This window comes from Podarcis gaigeae, assembly GCF_964106915.1.
Source record: "Podarcis gaigeae genome assembly, chromosome: 2".
Taxonomy (NCBI): domain Eukaryota; kingdom Metazoa; phylum Chordata; class Lepidosauria; order Squamata; family Lacertidae; genus Podarcis; species Podarcis gaigeae.
Genome location: NC_139679.1, coordinates 101,093,255 through 101,113,138, shown reverse-complemented (window position 1 = coordinate 101,113,138; position 19,884 = coordinate 101,093,255). Strand labels below are relative to the sequence as shown.

The 19,884-nt window shown below is 44.7% G+C and overlaps 1 protein-coding gene and 2 long non-coding RNA genes across 52 annotated transcripts in view; 1 reads left to right on the top strand and 2 right to left on the bottom strand.

The window, feature by feature from the left end:
* The window catches only part of MAGI1 (membrane associated guanylate kinase, WW and PDZ domain containing 1), a 475,361-nt gene that overhangs the window by 80,642 nt on the left and 374,835 nt on the right, over nt 1–19,884 (bottom strand). For 33 of the 50 annotated variants that reach the window (XM_083722580.1, XM_083722598.1, XM_083722618.1 and 30 more), the window contains 3 exons: nt 12,677–12,734; nt 4,849–4,949; nt 1,987–2,079 (listed from right to left, as the gene is read on the bottom strand). In XM_083722580.1, the coding sequence (XP_083578706.1) occupies nt 1,987–2,079; nt 4,849–4,949; nt 12,677–12,734 (252 nt within the window). Of the gene's footprint in view, nt 1–1,986; nt 2,080–4,848; nt 4,950–6,258; nt 6,307–12,676; nt 12,735–19,884 lie in introns of all 50 variants that reach the window. The other 17 variants (XM_083722597.1, XM_083722572.1, XM_083722616.1 and 14 more) reach the window with 1 other exon arrangement.
* LOC310838190 overlaps nt 1–19,884 on the top strand; it is a 582,108-nt gene that overhangs the window by 286,034 nt on the left and 276,190 nt on the right. The gene's annotated exons all lie outside the window — the stretch shown is intronic.
* On the bottom strand, nt 6,308–9,892 carry LOC310838300. The gene is made up of 2 exons (XR_014560905.1): nt 8,158–9,892; nt 6,308–7,302 (listed from the first exon to the last, which is right to left on the bottom strand). It is a non-coding gene; the product is annotated as an uncharacterized lncRNA (long non-coding RNA).

Below are 19,884 nucleotides of genomic sequence, written 5' to 3'. Positions count from 1 at the left end.
TGCATCTTTACATACCAGCAATAAAAATATGTTAATAAAATAATAAGAAGGCAGCAGAGTTGGTACTATTTTAGTGCCTTTTCCAACCTGACTTCATTTTTTCATTTCAGCCTGTGCAGCTTAGGCCCTAGTTCACACAATGGTTCTTTTCAATGAGCTGAACTCAACATGTTTTCCACGGACTGGCACATGCTGAACTTGTTTTCTGAATGGGCTCAACACATGCCGCCATCCTGACTCAACGTGTCCCAAAGAGGCATTGGCAAGTGTGCCGAACAAGCGTGAGAAAGGCAAGCACCTTTCCTTGGTCTTGAGAGCAGCAAGCTACCAGCATCTTCATGCTTCTCATACAATGGATAACTCCACCAGTGTATTTGTTTGGGGGCGGAGGCAAAAGCTGCAGGACAGGAAGTGACCTAGTCTCAAGCTAGTTTGTGTGTGAGAGAGATTTCTTTGCACAGTCACATGCACTAGCACTTCTCGTTAAGTCATGGTTAGCTATTGAGCACGAGAAAGCACTAGTGTGGACCTAGCAGTGGTAAGAGGCTTCAGTTCTGGGGGTTGGTGCACAAAGGGAAAATTGTGCAAAGTCAGGAACGCCTGGAAACCACCATGAGCCAGAAGCCTTCTTAGTGGCATCCCACGACCTCTCCAGAGCCCAGTAATCAAGGAGATGTCTTTTTTGCCTGCCTCTGGGATGTTCTCAGAGCCCTCACATCTCCTTCCCAGAGGTTGGTAAGGAAGGCACAGCCATGCTTATCAGGCTTTGGGAAGGCAGTGTGAGGGCTCTGGGATGCTGCTGGAGCCCTCCTGCTCCCTTCCTGAAGACCAGTAAGTGAGGAAAACCCCACCTACCTGAATGGGTTGCCCCAGCCACTCTGGGCAGCTCTATTTAGCCACCCCCCCCAAGGTTGTGATCACAGAGTGCTTGAAGGAGCTGGGTATGTTTAGCCTGGAAAACAAGAGACTGAGAGGAGATATGACTCCCTGGTGGAGTACAGGGTCAGATTTAAGGTGCTGGTTTTGACCTTTAAAACCCTTCACGGCCTAGGACCCTCGTACCTACGGGACCACCTCTCCCGGTATGCCCTATGGAGAGCCTCAAGGTCCATAAATAGCAACACCCTAGAGGTCCTGGGCCCTAAGGAAGTTAGATTAGCTTCAACCAGAGCCAGGGCCTTTTCAACTCTGGCTCCGGCCTGGTGGAACGCTCTGCCTCATGAGACCAGAGGCCTGCAGGATCTGATTTCTTTCCGCTGGGCCTGTAAGACAGAGTTGTTCCACCTGGCCTTTGGCTTGGAGCCAATTTGATTCCCTCCCCCTCTTTCTTTTTCCTTTCTCCTCCTGTGATGAGGCTGCATTTTTATATTTTAATGTTTCAATATTTTCATGTTGTATTTTAATTTTGTTTTTAAGTTGTATTCATTCAACTTGTTTTTATTATTGCTTGTTAGCCGCCCTGAGCCCGGCCTTGGCTGGGGAGGGTGGGGTATAAAAAATATATATATTATTATTATTATTGTCTTCATATATCTTAAAGGCTGTCACATGGAAAAGGGAACAAGCTTGTTTTCTCCTGCTCTGGAGAGTACAACTAGAACCAATGGCTTCAAGTTGCAAATAAGGTGATTCCAACTAAACATTTTGAAAAAAACTTTCTGACAGTAAGAGCTGTTTGGCAGTGGAACAGACTCCCACAAGAGGTGGTGAACTCTCCTTCCCTGAAGGTTTCTAAGCCGAGATTGGATGGTCATCTGTCATAGATGCTTTAGCTGAGATTCCTGGAAGGGACCACCTTCCAACTCTATGATTCTATGATTCTACCACTGAGCTAAGAAGACCTTTCCTCTAACTGTAAATCATGCAAAACCTTTCCCTGAGCACTTCCGCACACCCCCAAGGAAGGATATCTTATTTGATAATGACACTATCTGAATCATTTTTTATTTTTTATGCAAAAGAGAAATACTTATTACAGCAACTTACCTTGTACTGGAGCATCTCGAACTGTCTCCTGGTTGTTGGGAGTGTGGTTTGGAACAGCAGGAGGGGCAAGTGGCGGGTGCTCCGCTGTCCATTCTGAGAAAAGAAAACAGATGTGCATTGGCTTTTACTCTGTTGACACCAGGGGGAAATCAGCAATCGAGAGGGACTCGACATGCCGACCATGATGGCTCTTCAAGTGCCTAGTCAACTTTCTTTGCAACCCTACAGAAGACTCATCACGATGGGGGTCTCTCAGAGCCTGCACAACCATGGGAAATTACCTGGGGGGGGGAGTGATCCATCTCCCTAAACCAGATGTTGCTGGAATCTGCCAGGCCCAGCCAGTATGGCCAACTGTCAGGGATGGTGGGAGTTGCAGTCCAACAACATCTGGAATCGGGAATCCTTGTCTAATGTGATCAAGGATGAGAGCGCAAGATTAACCACACGTTGGGAGTATGGAAAATGAGGAGCGATGCCTGACTAGCGAATGGATATTTGTGGTCACAGAGGATAGACAGATGCAGTAGTTGGGGTTAACCGCCCATGCTTACACTGTCAGGCCACACACACAGCATTTCAGTCCACGTTACAACTCGTTCAACCTCCCGTCTGAAATTGCCTTGCCTTTTATTGGGCCTTTGTTTATTTTGAATCTCAGACAAATCTATGGAGGAGAGTGAGCTTTTGTTGTATGTGGCAGATCATGTTTTTATGCTTGGTTTTTTAAAAAAATGATCCAGTCTCCTTGGCTCTGTTTTATACTGGTTATGTTGATGACATCGTAATCTTAAACGTTGTAAAATGCCCTGAGTGGTGGGGAAGGGTATACGTGTTCAAACAGATGAAATAAACAATAACTGTAAGGAAAGGAGAGGCACTTAGTGCTGCTTGGCTTAGAGACAACTTGCCCATTAACCAGGCAATGCCTGGAACCAAGCTGTCTGCTGCCTTTGCCATTTTTCTGGAGATCAGGGCAGGTGGGGACAGCTTCTCCTTCCCATTGCAGCTCCTCATGATATGCCTGAGTTCAACTAAGCTGATTATAGTTCAAATTCATCTGTGAACATGTGAGATTATGAAACTATCTCAAACAGAGGTAAACCTGTTGACGGCATTTTACCATTGCAGTGTGGAGAGTGTATTAACTTACGGTCTCTGTGTGTGGTTTGGGAGCTGCACGGCCAGGGAAAAAACAATGCTGTCCAGGGTTGTAAAGACTGCAGAGAGAATAACTGGGTGCACTCTTCCCACCCTAGATCAAATCTATGCTGTCAGGTGCCATAAGAAAGCGGCAGAGATAGTGCAGGATAGTACGCACCCCGGAAATGATCTATTTCAGCTTCTGCCTTCTGGAAGAAGGTATAGGGTTATAAAGGCCAGGACTAGCCGCCTGAGAAACAGTTTCTACGCAAATGCAATTCTGGTTCTAAATGCAGCATAAGGGGTCTCTATAGTATAGTGTATTTTAAAATGGGGTTTCAGAGTTTTTAGGGGTTTTTGAATGTTTTATGTAGTTTTTCAATTTCATTGTTCTGCATGGGACAATGACAATAAAGATATTGTATATCGTATAACTACTGCTTTATCTAGCCTGATCCTACTACCTGTGATAGCTGCTCTCCAAGCTCTCTCACAGAGATGTTTCATCCTGATACGATGTAAAAAACGAACAACACACACCTGGAAATGCCAGTGACTGAAGCTGGGCTTCCTGCCTGCAAGATGTGTGCCACAGGACTCTGTTCATTGCAATCACTGATCTTTCTTTGGCCACCTCTCAGTTGTCCACATTGGATGGGTTTGCGCAAACACCCACATGGGTTTGCATCCTTTGCGTTTGGAACTTTAGATCATGGATACTGAAATCCACACAGGAGAGAATGCCTTGCATCGCACTTGCATTACTTCTGGAGCAGCTCTGTGCTTTAAAGCAGTTGCACATATCAGTCCCCCCCCCCCGAAAGTATTCACTGGTTTGCCTATTGTGAACACACAGCAGCAACTTGAGGAACTAGACAAGTTCTTTCTCATCCACAGACACTGAAGGGAGGGCCAGCCATTTTCAACGACAGCTTTCTGCTTGTTCTATTTCCTAATGCCTGCAATTTTGTCATTGGGCGCTGCAATAATGGTCAGCTGCATGAAGCATTTACGCATTAAAACAAAAAGGATATCTGAACCGTCAGCATCTATTCACATATACTCTGTATTCTACTATGCATCCTAACCCAATAAACCAATAGAGTAAAGAAACTCTAAATATGCTGGCTCAGTTTGCACAAATGCAAGCAATGTGATGCCAACGGGATGAAGAAACATGTGGGTTCCCAAAGCGAAGATCATAGCTATTGCACTCCCAACTAATTCTGCATTTTAGGGCTTAACTGTGGTTTGGCTTAGCATTATGTCCGAACCCAGGCTCATGGTTTGCTTCTGCAAAACAAACTGTGAGTGGCAAATGTTGGTTACAGCCCGTGGTACGCAGTTCTGGGAACCTGCCATTTCGCTTGCTTGTGCTAAGCTGCCTGTGGATGCTCTCAGAACAGTACTCTTGATAGATACCGTAAATCAGAACCTGCAGGACTCTGTATGGGGACTCTGAAAAGGTTGCATATATTTCATAATAGAGGCAAATGTAGTTATATTGGGACTGGTTTTTGCAGGCCAGGATTATTAATCAGTTCTGGTGTATTTCTGTCTATGCATTGTTATCTCTCTTCAACTGCGCCTGGCTCTGTATGGAAGGGCAGCTGGGCCTAGCCAGGAATTCAATAATTAAACAATACAAAACCTTAAGGAAGTACATGTGGTGTTTAGCAAATATTTCAACCCTGACAATTTTGCAGAGTAGTTGCCAACCTTCTGGTGGTTGTGGTGGTTGCTGCTGCTGCTGCTCAAGCTGTTTCTTCCGTTTAGCTTCCAGAACTGGGTTTTCATATTGTGTTTTCCGGTTGATGTGGCTAAAAAGAAAGATCACTGTTAAATAAGGGAATACTTGGCGAAAACAGAAAAGAAAAAGAAACCTTAAGCAAGCTCAAAGACTCCTCTAACAGAAACGTGGCAGGGATAGGAGAGAAGTCAAATGCAAGACCTGTGGACTATGTGTCAGAAAGCTGCTCTAAAGGGGTGAGGAAATGTTCACAGCTTCTTATCTGGCATGGCATCTTGAAGAGGTACGGCTAATTCTTTCAAATACTCTAAAGTAGCAGTTTATCTGCGAACAATGATATTAAGGCAGGAGAGTCCATGCAAGACAGTCATCAGATTCTCAGATGTGCAGCCATTGTTGGGTTCAGCAGAGTTTAATACGGCAGCGATATCTCTAAGATATCTGAACAACATGCTATATCATCACAGTACATGCAAGCTACTTATAAATGCTCCGGAATAAACTTTGCAAAAGCGGACTGCAGAGAGGCTTAGCTGAAAGACCACAAACAAGCCACGGACACTATCGCTGCGAGTTAATAACCCTAGCAGAAATCTCCAAAAAAAATCAGCATATGGGGACTCCAAAGTCTGCCACACAAATAAAGGATGGATGGCCGAAAATTAAAAACACCTGTGAAAAGGTTAGAAGAACAAAGCAACTGTGTTATCAAAAAGTTAAGCCAATAACTTTAAGCCATTAGTAGTCTTGCTACAGCCAATTGGAGATCTCGCCTATAGGTTACTTTAAAAAACAAACAAAAACAAAACACAGCTTCGTGATTCCAAAAGCAAGAGTTCTTTTGAGCATGTTCATTTTCCCTGGGGTGCTCCATTGTTTTCAACGAACCTGAGCTAGAGTCCGACTGGCACTTCCTGAATTACTACATGGCCGTGCCTGGATGACCCAACGAAAAAGAAACACAATCGGTGTCTGTCTGCCTTTGGCACAGCTCCATTGAAAACAATAGGAAAGTTCGAACACCTGGGGACCGGCTGGATGCAATTGGATGCAATCTTAGAGCCTGATCTGCTATGATGGTGCAGTGGTGGGTAGGATCAGGCCCTAGACTTTTTGAAGCACCACGATGGAACAGGTTTAAGGCGCTGTGTGAATGGCTGGAGCAGCGCCCGTATCACTGCACTTGCCAAGGCTGTGGGGCACCGTGGTAGGGAGGAGACAAGGCTGCCAGCATCTTGTCAAGGGCACCCTGGCAGCTTTTGAGCCACTAAGTATAAGAGTAGTGCAGGTTACCTTATAAGCTAAACGCTGAAAGACATCCCCTGTTACTCCCCTATTTGTGCCTGTGCATTATTCACATGAATTCTTTGAATACAAACCTTGAGCCCAATGCAAAGTTTACCCTCATGTCCATCTGGACTCCAGTCCTTGTAGCAGTTATAGAATATATAAACAAAAACTATTATCAAACAACAGCATTGCACTCACAGGGTCCAGCTCAGATTTCTTTTGGCTCAGCTCGTAATAGAAGCTTGCAACGTAAAAAAAAGCTATTAGGGAGAGGGGCTGCATTTGACAGAGCAACATTAATTTAATGAGTGCAATAAATGTGAAGGAAACGCTTCCCAGATTCCTCTTGGTTATGAAGAACAGGGCTTGGGCCGATTCATGAGAGTCTCCGTGTTACTGCAAGCCAGCAGCCCCTTCTTGAGCCTCTGTGGGACTCCAGTGCTGTGACCCAGACCTTCCACCCCCAGACATTGGTGGGTGAGGGCACGTGAGGTTATTCGTAACTCTCTTTGTCATTCTCTCCCATTTCCCAAGTGGGGCCATGCAGAGCAAGTAGGAAGAATGAGCAGAACTGGTTTCCCTATTGGCACACAGATGGATGGAACTGGAAGGAGAAAGTCCATTCTCTTCCTCCAGCTAAAAAACAAACCTCCCCTGGTAGATGCACCAGATGAGTAATACAGCCGTTGTTGGCTCTTTTGCAGCTTCTCATGGGAGACGCAAGTCCAGTTTTGGACCAGCAGATGCGCTTGCATATTATGAACAGATGAGCTGGTGTCAGTGTGAAGGATGATGTTGTTCCTGGTCTTGCAAAGCGCTAGCCTTATGAAGTACTCCTTCAGAGGATGTACATCTTGCTCAAATGCAGATAATTCCTCCTGGGGCAGACCTCACTCATCTAAGTCTAGCAAGCCCCCATATTGCTATTATGCATGCTTTGGAGCTGGCCTTCAGGGCGTCTTTCCATTTGGTTGCTGGAAGGGGTAGATGGAAGGGGTTGCAAGGCTCAGGTCTGGGGAACAAATGCAGACCTCCAGGCCACATATCCATTGCCCGCTTCAGGCCACGCTGTTCATCGGCCCTGCTCCATGCCCTCTCTAAGCTGTTTCTCTTGGCTAGACGGTGTCCTTGATCTATGACAATGCCTCTTGTTTTCTGCATGTGGAAACATGTATGGGTGTTAAAACTGCTGGGATTTGCATGGCTGAGATGCAGCCAACTGCACGCACCTGTTGCTCCAACCCCTTTTGCCTCTGGCCTTGCTCACCCCTGGGGGTTCCTCAAAATGCAAGGTGTTCTTCAAGCTGGAAAAGGCTCCCCATCCCTGGTGTATGAGAAGCAGCTGTACAGGCAACAAAGCTGACTAACTGAAAAGTCTGCTTCCCTACCACACACACACAAACACACACACACACACACATGCAAACAATGTTTAGACGCCTCTCCAAAGGCTCAGTGTGAGAAATAATGCCTTACCATCCTATACTGAGAATGGATCTTGCACAACAAAGGTGGAAACCTTCCAGCTGAAGATAATCCAAATCTCTCAAATGCAAAATAGTGAGTGAATGGTGATAAAGTTTTGTCTTAGTTCTTAACTGCACTCAGCACTTCCTCAAAATAGGTTACAAATGCCGTCTCGGACGAGGGCGAAGGCCTTGGAACAGGCAGGAAAAGGCCAGAAAAGTCAGCTGAAGTGTTTATAATGGGTTGAAATACTAGGAAAATGAGATACAAGGGTACATGTGGATGTGCATGCATCATGGTGGGGTATGAATGCATACGCAAAATGAGTATTCTCTCCGTGGGCTTAAACTGCCACAAGCATGGAGGTTCTCGGGTTCATGGGTAGCAGTTAGGAGCAATAGGCCAGGTGGCTATATTTGGTCATTTTTTAGAAAAAAGACTAAGGCAAAAGTGAAAAAGTATCAGTATGACCTTATCAGACCTATTGCTATCTTCATCATCCACACAACTCTTACATATACGTTGATCCTACTTGCAGGTAGGAATGGCCGGATAAGGAGAAAAAAACCCCAACTGTGGTTTCAAAGGAGGAAATGACAACAGACAAGCTTGGAATTGTATTATTCTGAACATGCATTCATACTATTCATCAGATTTGATAGTCTCATTAAGCAATATATTTCCCCTATCTAAATAACATGTGTTGAAAAAAGCTATCCCAGAACAGCAGCAATATAGTGAAGCATCAAATGGTCAGGGTATCGGTGGAGAAGTGAAATTACGGTGCGAAAAGCAGAATTGTGTGAATCCTACCTTTCTAGCTCCTGGAGTTTTCTGGTGAAATGAACGACGGCGGGCCTGCCACTTACACAAGGGCTCCGTTGTGGGAGTTTGTGCGCAAAGGCACAACTGTGCAAAGCCAGGAACCCCTGGAACTGCCCCATCCTCTGCAAGGCTGAGGGGTGCTTACTGGGGTCAGAGAAGGTTGAGGAAAGTCACATTGGTACCCGCGACTTTCCCAGATTCCAGTAATCAAAGCACGGGACTTTAGGAAGGATGCACACAGGCTCTGGAACGCTGTCAGGAGCCTTCGTACTGCCTTCCCAAAACCTAGTAAGTGAGGAAAAGCCACTGGGTGTGTGGGAAAATGAAATAAAATAAATGGAGAGTGGGCTTCTCTCACTCTGCATTCATTTATTTGTCCTCCCACCACCACCACCAGCATAAAGTTGTGATTGTGTTAAGCACACGTTGTGGGTTTATCATATACAGATTTCAGCCAGCTGGTCTTTTGGCATGGAAACTGATTCGGATGCTCTATGATCTACCGTGGAAGTGTGACTCTGTTGGTTTTCCCAGTGTTTTTTGATACCATCGACCATGGGCATCCTTCTGAGGCTAAGTTAGGGGTTCAGTGCTGAAGTTGCATTCCTGGGAGACAGGCCCAAAGGAGTGAATCTGGTAGATTGTTGCTCTTCTCCTTGGCCAGTGGCTAATGGAGTTCTGCAAGGCTCCGTCTTGCTGGCACAATGCTGTTTAACCTCTAAATGAAGCTGCTGGGGGAGGGCATCTAGGTATTTGGGCTATAGCATGTTCTGAGTGTGGTTACAGTCCACCAGAAAGTTCAGGTTTGTAGCTTGGGTGTGCTCCTTCACCCAGCGCTGTTAAATGTGTCGGTGGCATCAGTTGCAAAAGGCTCCTTATTCCAGCTTCAACTGATTTGTCAACCAGTCCACCCTGACAAAGTCAGACATACCTCTAATGGCCTTCAGACGATGCGACCACTGTAACACGCTGTGTGTGGGGTTGCCACCGAAAAATGTTTGAAAATGGCTACAAAGGTTGAAACCAGGATGCCGACAAGTGCTAGCCATTTTGATTCTACCATGCCAGTTTTCTAAGATTTGCATTGATTTGTCCAGTCGCGGACGACTCTGGGATTGCGTGCTCATCTTGCTCTATAGGCCGAGGGAGTCGGCGTTTGTCCGCAGACAGCTTCTGGGTCATGTGGCCAGCATGACTACCACTTTCTATCTGAGCTCAATTCAAGGAGCTGGTGTTAACATTTTAAGTACCAAAGGGCTTGGAACTAGGGTAACTTAAGGTCTGCCTTCTCCCATACATTCCTCCCTGCGTGCTGTGATCATCGCCTAGAGTAGGGGTAGCCAACTCCTGAGGGACTGCAATCTACTTTCAGAATTAAAATCTGACAGTGATCTACCCCCGTTTTTAGGGGTCAGGTAAAAGTTATTGACCTTTTTTATGCCATTTTGTTGGGGTTCTGTTGGGGGGGACTTTTAAGGGGGAACAGGATTAGTCACTCACTAAAACAGTGCTGTGAAACTCAGTCTTCAGCTACGGATATCAGGAGAAAATCCAGGCAGGAGAGAGGACTGGGTGCTCTTAGGCAAAAGCAAAGGAAAATGAGCCCACGATCGGCTGCAACCTCCCGGGGACAGACCTGTTGGACATCCCTGGCCCAGAGCCTTTCTCTAGATCCCTTGATCCTGGTAAACAAAGCAGCAGTAAAGATTTCCCGGCTGTGGCCTCCCACCTGTGGAATGCCTTGCCAAGTAAGGTATGTCAGCCCCCATCACTGCATTGTTTTTAGGTGGCTGGGAAAAACTTGGCTCTTTCAAAAGGCCTTTACGTGATTTTTCTGGCATAGTTTCAGTGGCAGTTATGAAGCATGGGGTAGCTTGGTTCTTATGTCCATCTTGGCCATGAGTCCTGGAAGATCGTATAAGGCCTTACAAGCCTTTCCCACCTGGAGTGGAAGGGCAGGGCCCCGACTGACTCCAGCTACAAAAGCTGAGGCTACTGAACAGGCTCTTGGGCTGGGGTATCATTTCAGGATTTTTGCTGCAGGAGGGGGTGTCGATGTTATTGCTAATTTTTTGCACTATTAATTTAGATCTTAGTATGATTTATGTGGGACGCGGGTGGCGCTGTGGGTAAAAGCCTCAGCGCCTAGGGCTTGCCGATCGAAAGGTCGGCGGTTCGAATCCCCGCGGCGGGGTGCGCTCCCGTTGCTCGGTCCCAGCGCCTGCCAACCTGGCAATTTGAAAGCACCCTCGGGTGCAAGTAGATAAATAGGGACCGCTTACTGGCGGGAAGGTAAACGGCGTTTCCGTGTGCAGCTCTGGCTCGCCAGAGCAGCGATGTCACACTGGCCATGTGACCCGGAAGTGTCTTCGGACAGCGCTGGCCCCTGGCCTCTTGAGTGAGATGGGCGCACAACCCCAGAGTCTGGCAAGACTGGCCCGTACGGGCAGGGGTACCTTTACCTTTACCTTTATGATTTATGTGGAAATTGTTCTGTTTGGTTGTGTGCTTTTTGATGTGTTTAATTTATTGTTTGTGGCTACTTTTTATGTTGTAAGCCGCCTTGAGCACGGTGTTAATTATAGAAATACAATTAAAACATATGAATGTATGTCGATATTTGTTATTGGAATTGTAATGTATTTTATTATTGCTTTATGTTTTGGGTTGTAAGCCACCCCGAGCTTTTCTTAGCAAATTAGGCAGGAATGATGCTGATAATAACAACAACTTCCAGAGGTAAACATGTACATACTCATGCAATGTTTGTGTAGTTCCTCTTTCCACAGCAGCCCCTCATGCCATGCTGAAAAACACTCCAAAGATGTCCCTGTCTTCCAGAGTAACTTTTCAGAGGCACACAGGACTGTTGTGGAAAGGGAAGACTAAGAGGCCCAAGCACGTGTGTCCAATACTACAGACCAGCTCTTTAGATCCCAAACCATTGTTTCTTTTATGCTGCTTTCTCATGCTGCCAGCCAATTTTTCAATGAAGCAGAGGACTTAATATAAATGGATTATTTGTGCACCATGCATACACACACACACACACACACACACACAAACACAGTGGGTTGGAAGATACTGGAGAGATTTCTTAGTATGGTGTTTAATAGCAAAAAAAGAAAAAGAAAGAGAAAAGATAAATATTTCCCCTTGATGTCTCCAGCGAAATAAATGTCATGTTTTAATTATACGGTTTGCTAACGTTGGAGTCCAAGGCACCGAGGCCATGAGTTAAAACAACAAACATACACCATGAAAGGTTAACTCTTCCAACTAAAGAAAACACTGTGAGCTGAGAGATACCAGGGAGCTCATCTATTCATTCGTACATATAATTAAATATGCATTCTTGTGGGGGTTAGCAATGAAACTAAAATGGAATCTCATTTTCTTAAGGGAGAGAGCTGCCGTCTAAATCAAGAGCAAGGCAGAATTGGGGGGTGGGGGAGAGAAGGAAGTCATCCTCGTAAATATGTTGCCCCCCCCCCCCTTAAGCAACTGCTCACTGCGGGATTCCTTCTGGGTAATGTTTGTTTCCATACATTTGGAATAAAGTCACAGTGGTCATTTTGGCTACACTGCAACGCTAGCAGAAGCAGGAATTAAAGCCCCAAACTGTGACCCAGTTCAGTTAATCTAAGAAGATGCCTGTCATTAAGAATGCCAGTTTGCTGCCATTTTCAGATACTGAATCTGCAAATCCTGTGCCCCTGCTTTTCAGACACAGGCAATGTTTCTGAACTGGCATTTACTTAGGAACCCAGGACTTAAAACTGAGGTCTGTATTGTCTTCGTTTCACAGCAACTCTTTTCAATACTCGTTTTCATTAAACAGCTTATACCAGACCGCTAGGATATCATTCCAAAGCATACAGGAAATGGAGTTTCCCATCTCTCAGGCTGAATTTGTGTTTTCTCCCTTAATTATCACTAGGGGGCGCACAAGAGCAATGCATGAGGTACCCTCCTCTCTCTCTTTCCCTTTTCAAGCATCCATACTACAAAAAGAGCCAAGTATGTGCAGTTTTATGCTGCTAGCTACATATTGGCACATAGCACCACAGCCTGTTAACGATAAATCAGTCAAGGTGGCTAAATTTCCAATGGCAAATGCCCAGGTCAAGTGGGTTTCCACACAGTGGTTGGATGCCGCTATCTGCAGCGTGTTAAGGGTCACATAAAAATCATTACGGCGACAAAGTTACTTACTCTACATAGTAGACACCATATACAGGATCTTCAATCTTTTCCCAACCAGTAGGTAGTTCTGGAAACAAATGGATATTACTTATTTAAAGCATTTTACTTTCACTTGCAGATTTATCCTCCCCCGCTGCCCCCAACTACGTTTTCACATAACGCTTGCTGCAATCCTAGAGCATGCAACTTTTAAGAATACACTTTTTAAAACCATCTATTCACTCACTGGACAACACATTCATGGAAATGGCTTCTCAGGACACATTGTGCAGCTTAAAGGGTGAGGCACACACATTTCCTTTCCCCCCAAAAGGTAATCTGTTGCAGTAAAATGAACCAAGATCCAAATATGTCATTCCTTTAGTGCAAAGGACTCCCACCTGTGCAACAGAACTTTTTGTTTTCTTCTCCTGGTGATCCCTTTCCCCAAATGCACAGGAGGCATGTGGGCTGAATATGTCATTTTGTGCAAGTGGGGAGCCCTGCCACTAATAGGAATAACTCGCTAGATGCAACCCCAACAGTCCTAAGGTACAGCATCAGCTTTCACAGGTCAATCTCCTGGGAGCTTTCGTGCAGCACTTAGTTCGGTGTCAGAAGTTTTTGTTATGGCTGTCGAAATGCATTTGGATAGACATTTAATGGCAAAAAGGCTTACAGAGCCCAGAAGGTAACAGGGCCCTGGAACAAGGATCAAATGACAACAGGCTCATATTCATTAGCTACGTCTACAGAGCGAGATTTTTGAAATTCTTTACAATAGAGAGTAATACAATTCTATTGCAAAATAGGGGCAGCGTTCCCAGCAACGTCACATGATCTGGTGTCTGTCAACATGCCCAGCTGATGTCCATGTGAGCACCCCAAAAAAAGGCACATCTTCCCGCAGCACCTAGCAAACTGCTAATGTGGCCCAACTTGCAGCAATTGTCTCTTAGCTCTATCTAAGCACTTCACATTTCTATCACAACTGAAAGGGATCAGAATCCCGGTGCTGACAGCATAAATCTCTGTGCACGTGCAGTCATTTTATCATGTTACAAAACCTGTCACAAAATCATTATCCCTTAATCGCACCTTAAAGTAATTTTCAGTTTTACAACTGCGGGGTGGGGGGGGGGGGGAATGCAGCAAGAGGAAGATTGCTCAGGAAAAGCTAAGAGCTCCACGCCTGCAGGTTTGCAAAGCTGGAGGCGTAAATACTTCTATAAGCATAATTAGTCAATGAAGAAAAACCATTTGAGCGTACATCGGAGTTTGCTTTTTTAACTTGTCTGTTTTGTTTTCTCCTGCTCTCGATGATAGAGAATGGCGCATCAAAAGGGCCACAGGCACCAAAACATGAGATTTGCTCTGAAGAAGCTCTACTTATCAGAAGCAAATTGCTACCTTTAAAAAAAAGAAGAAGGGGGGGGGGAAGCTTAACTTGGCCTAGTAGCTTTAAGGAGGATGGGATGTGCCATGCTTTTCGAAAGGCAGCCATGAACAACCTCAGAAGACACAAATCCATCATTTGTCCTCTGTGGACACAATACAGATGAGGGCAATTGTGTGGGTTGTGTAGTCTGAATGATAAGAGCAATTCTTCCAGCTCACGGGAAACCTTTTCCAATGAATCACTATTGCTTTCCCCAGTTTATGAGTTGGTTCAGACTTGCTGGTTCTCCTAGGTGTGCACAATGCTTCCCAAGGGTATCTGGTTGGCCACTGTGAAAACAGGATGCTGAGCCACTGACCTGATCCTGCAGGCTCATCTTATTACTGTACTATATTTATTTATACCCCGCCTTTCTCCCCAATGGCACTCAAGGCAGCTTACAGACAAAAATACAGTGGTGCCTTGCAAGACAAAAAGAATCTGTTCCGCGAGTCTCTTCGTCTTGCAGTCTTTTCGTCTTGCGAAGCAAGCCCATTAGCGGCTTAGCAGATTAGTGCTATTAGCGGCTTAGCGGGCTTAGCGGATCAGCTGTTAAGCGGCTTAGCGGCTTGGGAAAAAGGGGGGGGAGGAAAAAAACCCCGCAGGAACTCGCAAGACATTTTCGTCTTGCGAAGCAAGCCCATAGGAAATTCGTTTTGCGAAGCACCTCCAAAACGGAAAACCCTTTCGTCTAGTGGGTTTTCCATCTTGCGAGGCATTCGTCTTGCGGGGCACCACTGTAAGAACCACTAAAAATACAATTAAACACTGAAAAAAAAATCAAAGCTACATACATATATAACATTTATTAAAACCATCTCCAACATGTTAGGTTCTGAAGAGTTAGCTAATGTGGTGCAATCCACATGTTGCTGGACTTTGGCTGCCTGAGCAAGCAAGGGGGGGCTATGAGAGTTGCAGTCCAATAACATCAGGAAGGCACGGTCTTGGATCAGAGCTACACTCCTCAATAAGCCAAGCTTTCACAGGCAGGAAGTTTTTGACGTGAATACAAAACAAGAATTACCTTGCTGGAGCAAGCCAAACATCCATCTAGTCCAGTCTTTCTGAAACTTGGGTCTCTAGCTGTTTTTCAACTACAATTCCCATCATCCCTGACCACTGGTCCTGCTAGCTAGGGATGATGGGAGTTGTAGTCCAAAAACAGCTGGAGACCCAAGTTTCGGAAAGGCTGATCTAGTCCAACATCCTTTTTCCCATCCTCAGCAGGGAATATTAAAACACACACACACACACACCACCTGAATTCTGACATAGAACACTCCAAATAGGGTTTTAACCATGGGCTTTTCCTAAACTCATAGGGTGAATTCAAAGAAAGAAAGAGAGAGTAAGGAGACACTCTATGCTCAGCATATCAGTGTCTTTTTCAGAATCAGACCGTTTCATTGAGCTTACCTATAATGGTAAAAAATAACCAGTGTGAGAATTATTCTAAGACCACAGCAAGAAGCAATGTTGTGAAACGAGCATTAGTTAACAGCACAATCATATGCATGTCTACTTAGAAGGACGTCCCCATAAAACTTGTTCCCAAGAAGCGCATATAGGATTGCAGCCTTGAAAAGAAAAGAAAAAACACCCAAACCCTATTTTGTAGTCTGTACAATCAAATGGTTGCGCAACACGAAAGAGTTATCTAGTGTGCTCTCGACAGGCTCCAGCTACAATGCCATAAGGACACAAATAGCTCCAGACTGAACAGCAATGAAACCCTTATAAACACACATGGGCTAATTACTCAAAATGTATGTTTGCAATGCGGAAACTGGCTGAAAATCAAGAGAAATTATTTAATGAGTTCTGCTCCACATGTTCCTTGTTTGCAAATAAAAGGCAGGTTTCCCTCCAACTTCCCCCACCCAGATCTTTTTTTTTTTAATGCTATCCTTCTGAAGCATCTTTGGATTCCTTGAGATATAAAGAAAGGAAATGAAAGCCAGCACTGATTGGGGGTAGAGGATGAGTAGTTTGGAGGTGCATGTGCAGGAAAGGAAACACTTGGCAAAAATGATAAACTGGTCTTTGCTGCAGACCAGAAACAAGGGCTTTCTGGGTACAGCATTAGAAGACAATAAAATTGCCTCTCAGAAGACCCAAATTTTGCAAATCTCTGATCTGGAAAACCGTTAAATGGATATACATTGAAACCCAACCAAGGGGAAGCGAGGAAGTCACTTAACAAAGTTAATAAGTGTAATTTTAATAAGGTTATGATTTATGTTTGTTTATAATTTTATGGAAAAAATATTTTTAAATTTTTTTTGGGGGGGGAACAACTGAAGACCCAAATTTTGCTCTGTAATCCTTCAGCAAAGAAAACTGAACAAAATATGGTTGGTTTGTTTTCTTTGTTAGAGTCACATGTGAGCTTAAAATCTGGGCTTTAAAAGTGCTTCCAAAGATATTACACCTCTTTAAAAATCAATGTCTGGGTGTCCAGAGCACTTCCAAAATGTGGAAGTTGAAGCTGGCTGGAATGTCACCGAAGAGTGAAATCAGCTCTGGGTCTCTGTGTTTAGTACCTGTGCCATTTTTTCTAAAATGTACCAAATAAAATGTTATTAAAATTCACCTTGGAGAGATTTGTCCCTGCCTTTTCTTTGCCTTTTTGATCTGAAGCATTTTGACAAACAAGTGCTAAATTCCAAAAACAAACATCAATATTGAAACTGTAAGCAATGTTGTTGCTAATCCACCACCAAATGTGAAAGGTTGCCACTTAAAACATTACCAAAAAAAGAAGAAGCTTTTTTTGTTTCTTTTGTTTGTTTTCTTTCTATCTTGAATGATTTGCATTTTAACAGGTGTGCACAGGTTTGCATGCAGCTTCTCTGGAAATTCGCACTTAGGGGGAAAAAGACGCAACATTGGGGAAATTGTAAAGCCAATTGGAGAATAAATTTCTCATACTGGAGTATCGTCTCAGGGGTTTTATTCGGGTTGCTGCTGTTTATTTTTTGTATCTTTATTTTGCATCTTATTATGATTTATGTGGAAACTGATCAATTTTGTTGTGTACTTTTTGATGTTTTGTTTACAACTGCTTTTCTGTTTGTAGTTACGCAATTTTTGGATGTAGTACGCCACCTTGAGCGTGGTTTTAGTTTTGGAGAGGTGGCATACAAACAAAACGATTCGCAGACCCACAGAAACATAGTTGGAAGGGTTCCTGAGTATCATCTGGCCATCACCTCCTGGACTAGCTCAAACCTGCAACCTTGGCGTTATCGGACCACATTCTAGCCAACCGAGATTGACTGACTGATACGTTACTTTACTTCTTTCTGCCCATGCGCAGACACACAGAAGGTAGTGACATTGGCTTTCTTGGTTGTCCTCACCCTGGATAAACTTATGGCTAATTAGTAACATGTGTGACAAGCAGACTGGCCATGTGTGTATCAGTGTTGTTGTTTTTTGCAGCTGTAAACACTGCCATTTTTTAAAAAAGTTGGCCAAGCATGTGGGAAGGGGTGAGCTGAGCATTGCTTTGTTCACCATGACTTCTAACCGTTAAGGCAGGGGTTGGCAACCTCTTTCAGCCGTGGGCCGGTCCACCATCCCTCAGACCATGTAAGGGGCCGGACTATATTTTTTTTGGAGGGGGGGGGGGAATGAACGAATTCCTATGCTCCACAAATAACTCAGAGATGCATTTTAAACAAAAGGAAACATTCTACTCATGTAAAAACACACTGATTCCTGGACTGTCCGTGGGCTGAATTGAGAAGGCGATTGGGCCGCATCCGGCTCCCAGGCCTTAGGCTGCCTACCGCTGCGTTAAGGTATGTAGTTTGTGGTTTTAATACAGGGGTCAGCAAACTTTTTCAGCAGGGGGCAGGTCCACTGTCCCTCAGACCTTGTGGAGGGTTGGACTATATATATATATATATATATTTGCTTTCGTAGATTTTCACGGGTACCAAAACCTGCATATATATATATATATATATATATATATATATGCAGGTTTTGGTGTCCTCGGGTGTCTTCCCGTGTAAAAGTTGGGGTGTCTAGGCGACGTTTCGACGAGGTCTCACTCGTCATCTTCAGGCTGGTGCTTTCGGCTTCTTGTTACTGGAACAGAGCGGGATCTCAATGTTTGAGTTCCTATAAATACTGTAGAGGGGGTGTGGTGTCTAGCCTCCAATGTTCTGGGCAGAGAGGAAGTTCCCAGGCTAGTGTGCCTTTTCTTCTTTTGTTCCTTAATTACTTGAGAGATACCTTGAGTGATTTCTTGAGTGATATCCTGAGTACCACTTAGGTGGGTCATTAGGTGTGGATTAGTTGCTAAAGTCTTTGTGTCTTGACCTCTTGAACTTTGTGAAGAGTTTTCCTGAGAAGATGGCTGTATTGCACTTAGTTGTGCTTTGGCTTGGCTTCGTGTATAGGGGCGAGCTGTGGTTTTGTGGCTTGTGTCAGCCAGATCTTCCAAATTGCTCTTTAACACGGAACATCACCACAAGAGAATAATCATGGAAGCCATCGAGATAGAGAAACACCCTCACAACATGAACAAGCGTGACGACACATCCCGCTTGCCAGACATCTGGAAATTAGCCCTCCCCACAAAAACTGACACCAGATCCAGAGGCACACAGAACGCCAACACCATTCAACCACACCAGACCCAAACCCAGACCCTCTCCACAGATGAATTACTGACACCATCCAGTAGCCAATCCATGGTGGCACCTCCGGATGCTGCACCCCCCTGCAATCCCTACACAGATCTGGCTGACACAAGCCACAAAACCACAGCTCGCCCCTATACACGAAGCCAAGCCAAAGCACAACTAAGTGCAATACAGCCATCTTCTCAGGAAAACTCTTCACAAAGTTCAAGAGGTCAAGACACAAAGACTTTAGCAACTAATCCACACCTAATGACCCACCTAAGTGGTACTCAGGATATCACTCAAGAAATCACTCAAGGTATCTCTCAAGTAATTAAGGAACAAAAGAAGAAAAGGCACACTAGCCTGGGAACTTCCTCTCTGCCCAGAACATTGGAGGCTAGACACCACACCCCCTCTACAGTATTTATAGGAACTCAAACATTGAGATCCCGCTCTGTTCCAGTAACAAGAAGCCGAAAGCACCAGCCTGAAGATGACGAGTGAGACCTCGTCGAAACGTCGCCTAGACACCCCAACTTTTACACGGGAAGACACCCGAGGACACCAAAACCTGCATTCCTGTACCCGTGAAAATCTACGAAAGCATATATATATATATAAATCTACGAAAGCATATATATATATATATTGGGGGGTGAACGAATTCCTATACCCCACAAATAACCCAGAGATGCGTTTTAAATAAAAGGGCACATTCTACTCATGTAAAAACACACTGATTCCTGGACCGTCTGTGGGCCGGATTTAGAAGGCGATTGGGCTGGATCCGGCCCCCGGGCCTTAGTTTGCCTACTCATGTTTTCATATATATGCCGTGTTACAGTATTTACTACTTGCTGCACAGCACCATGAGATCCCTTTGGGATGTATATTTAGAAATATAACAAATGAGTGAATGATAAAGTAGTACAAGCTCCAAATAGTCAGGGACGCACAGCTGAGCTGCCAGAGAGAGCCATGGACCAGCTGCAGCTCTCCAACATTTGTCCTAGAGCATTTGGAAACATGAACCGTCTCTTTCACCTTTCATAGAGTTTAGTGCTTTGAACACCAGGGCGCATGCTGCAAAGCAGGCCTGCTGCTCAGAGTATGGAAGAAGAATTGTTCATGAAGTAGAAGGCCCCATGAATATCAAC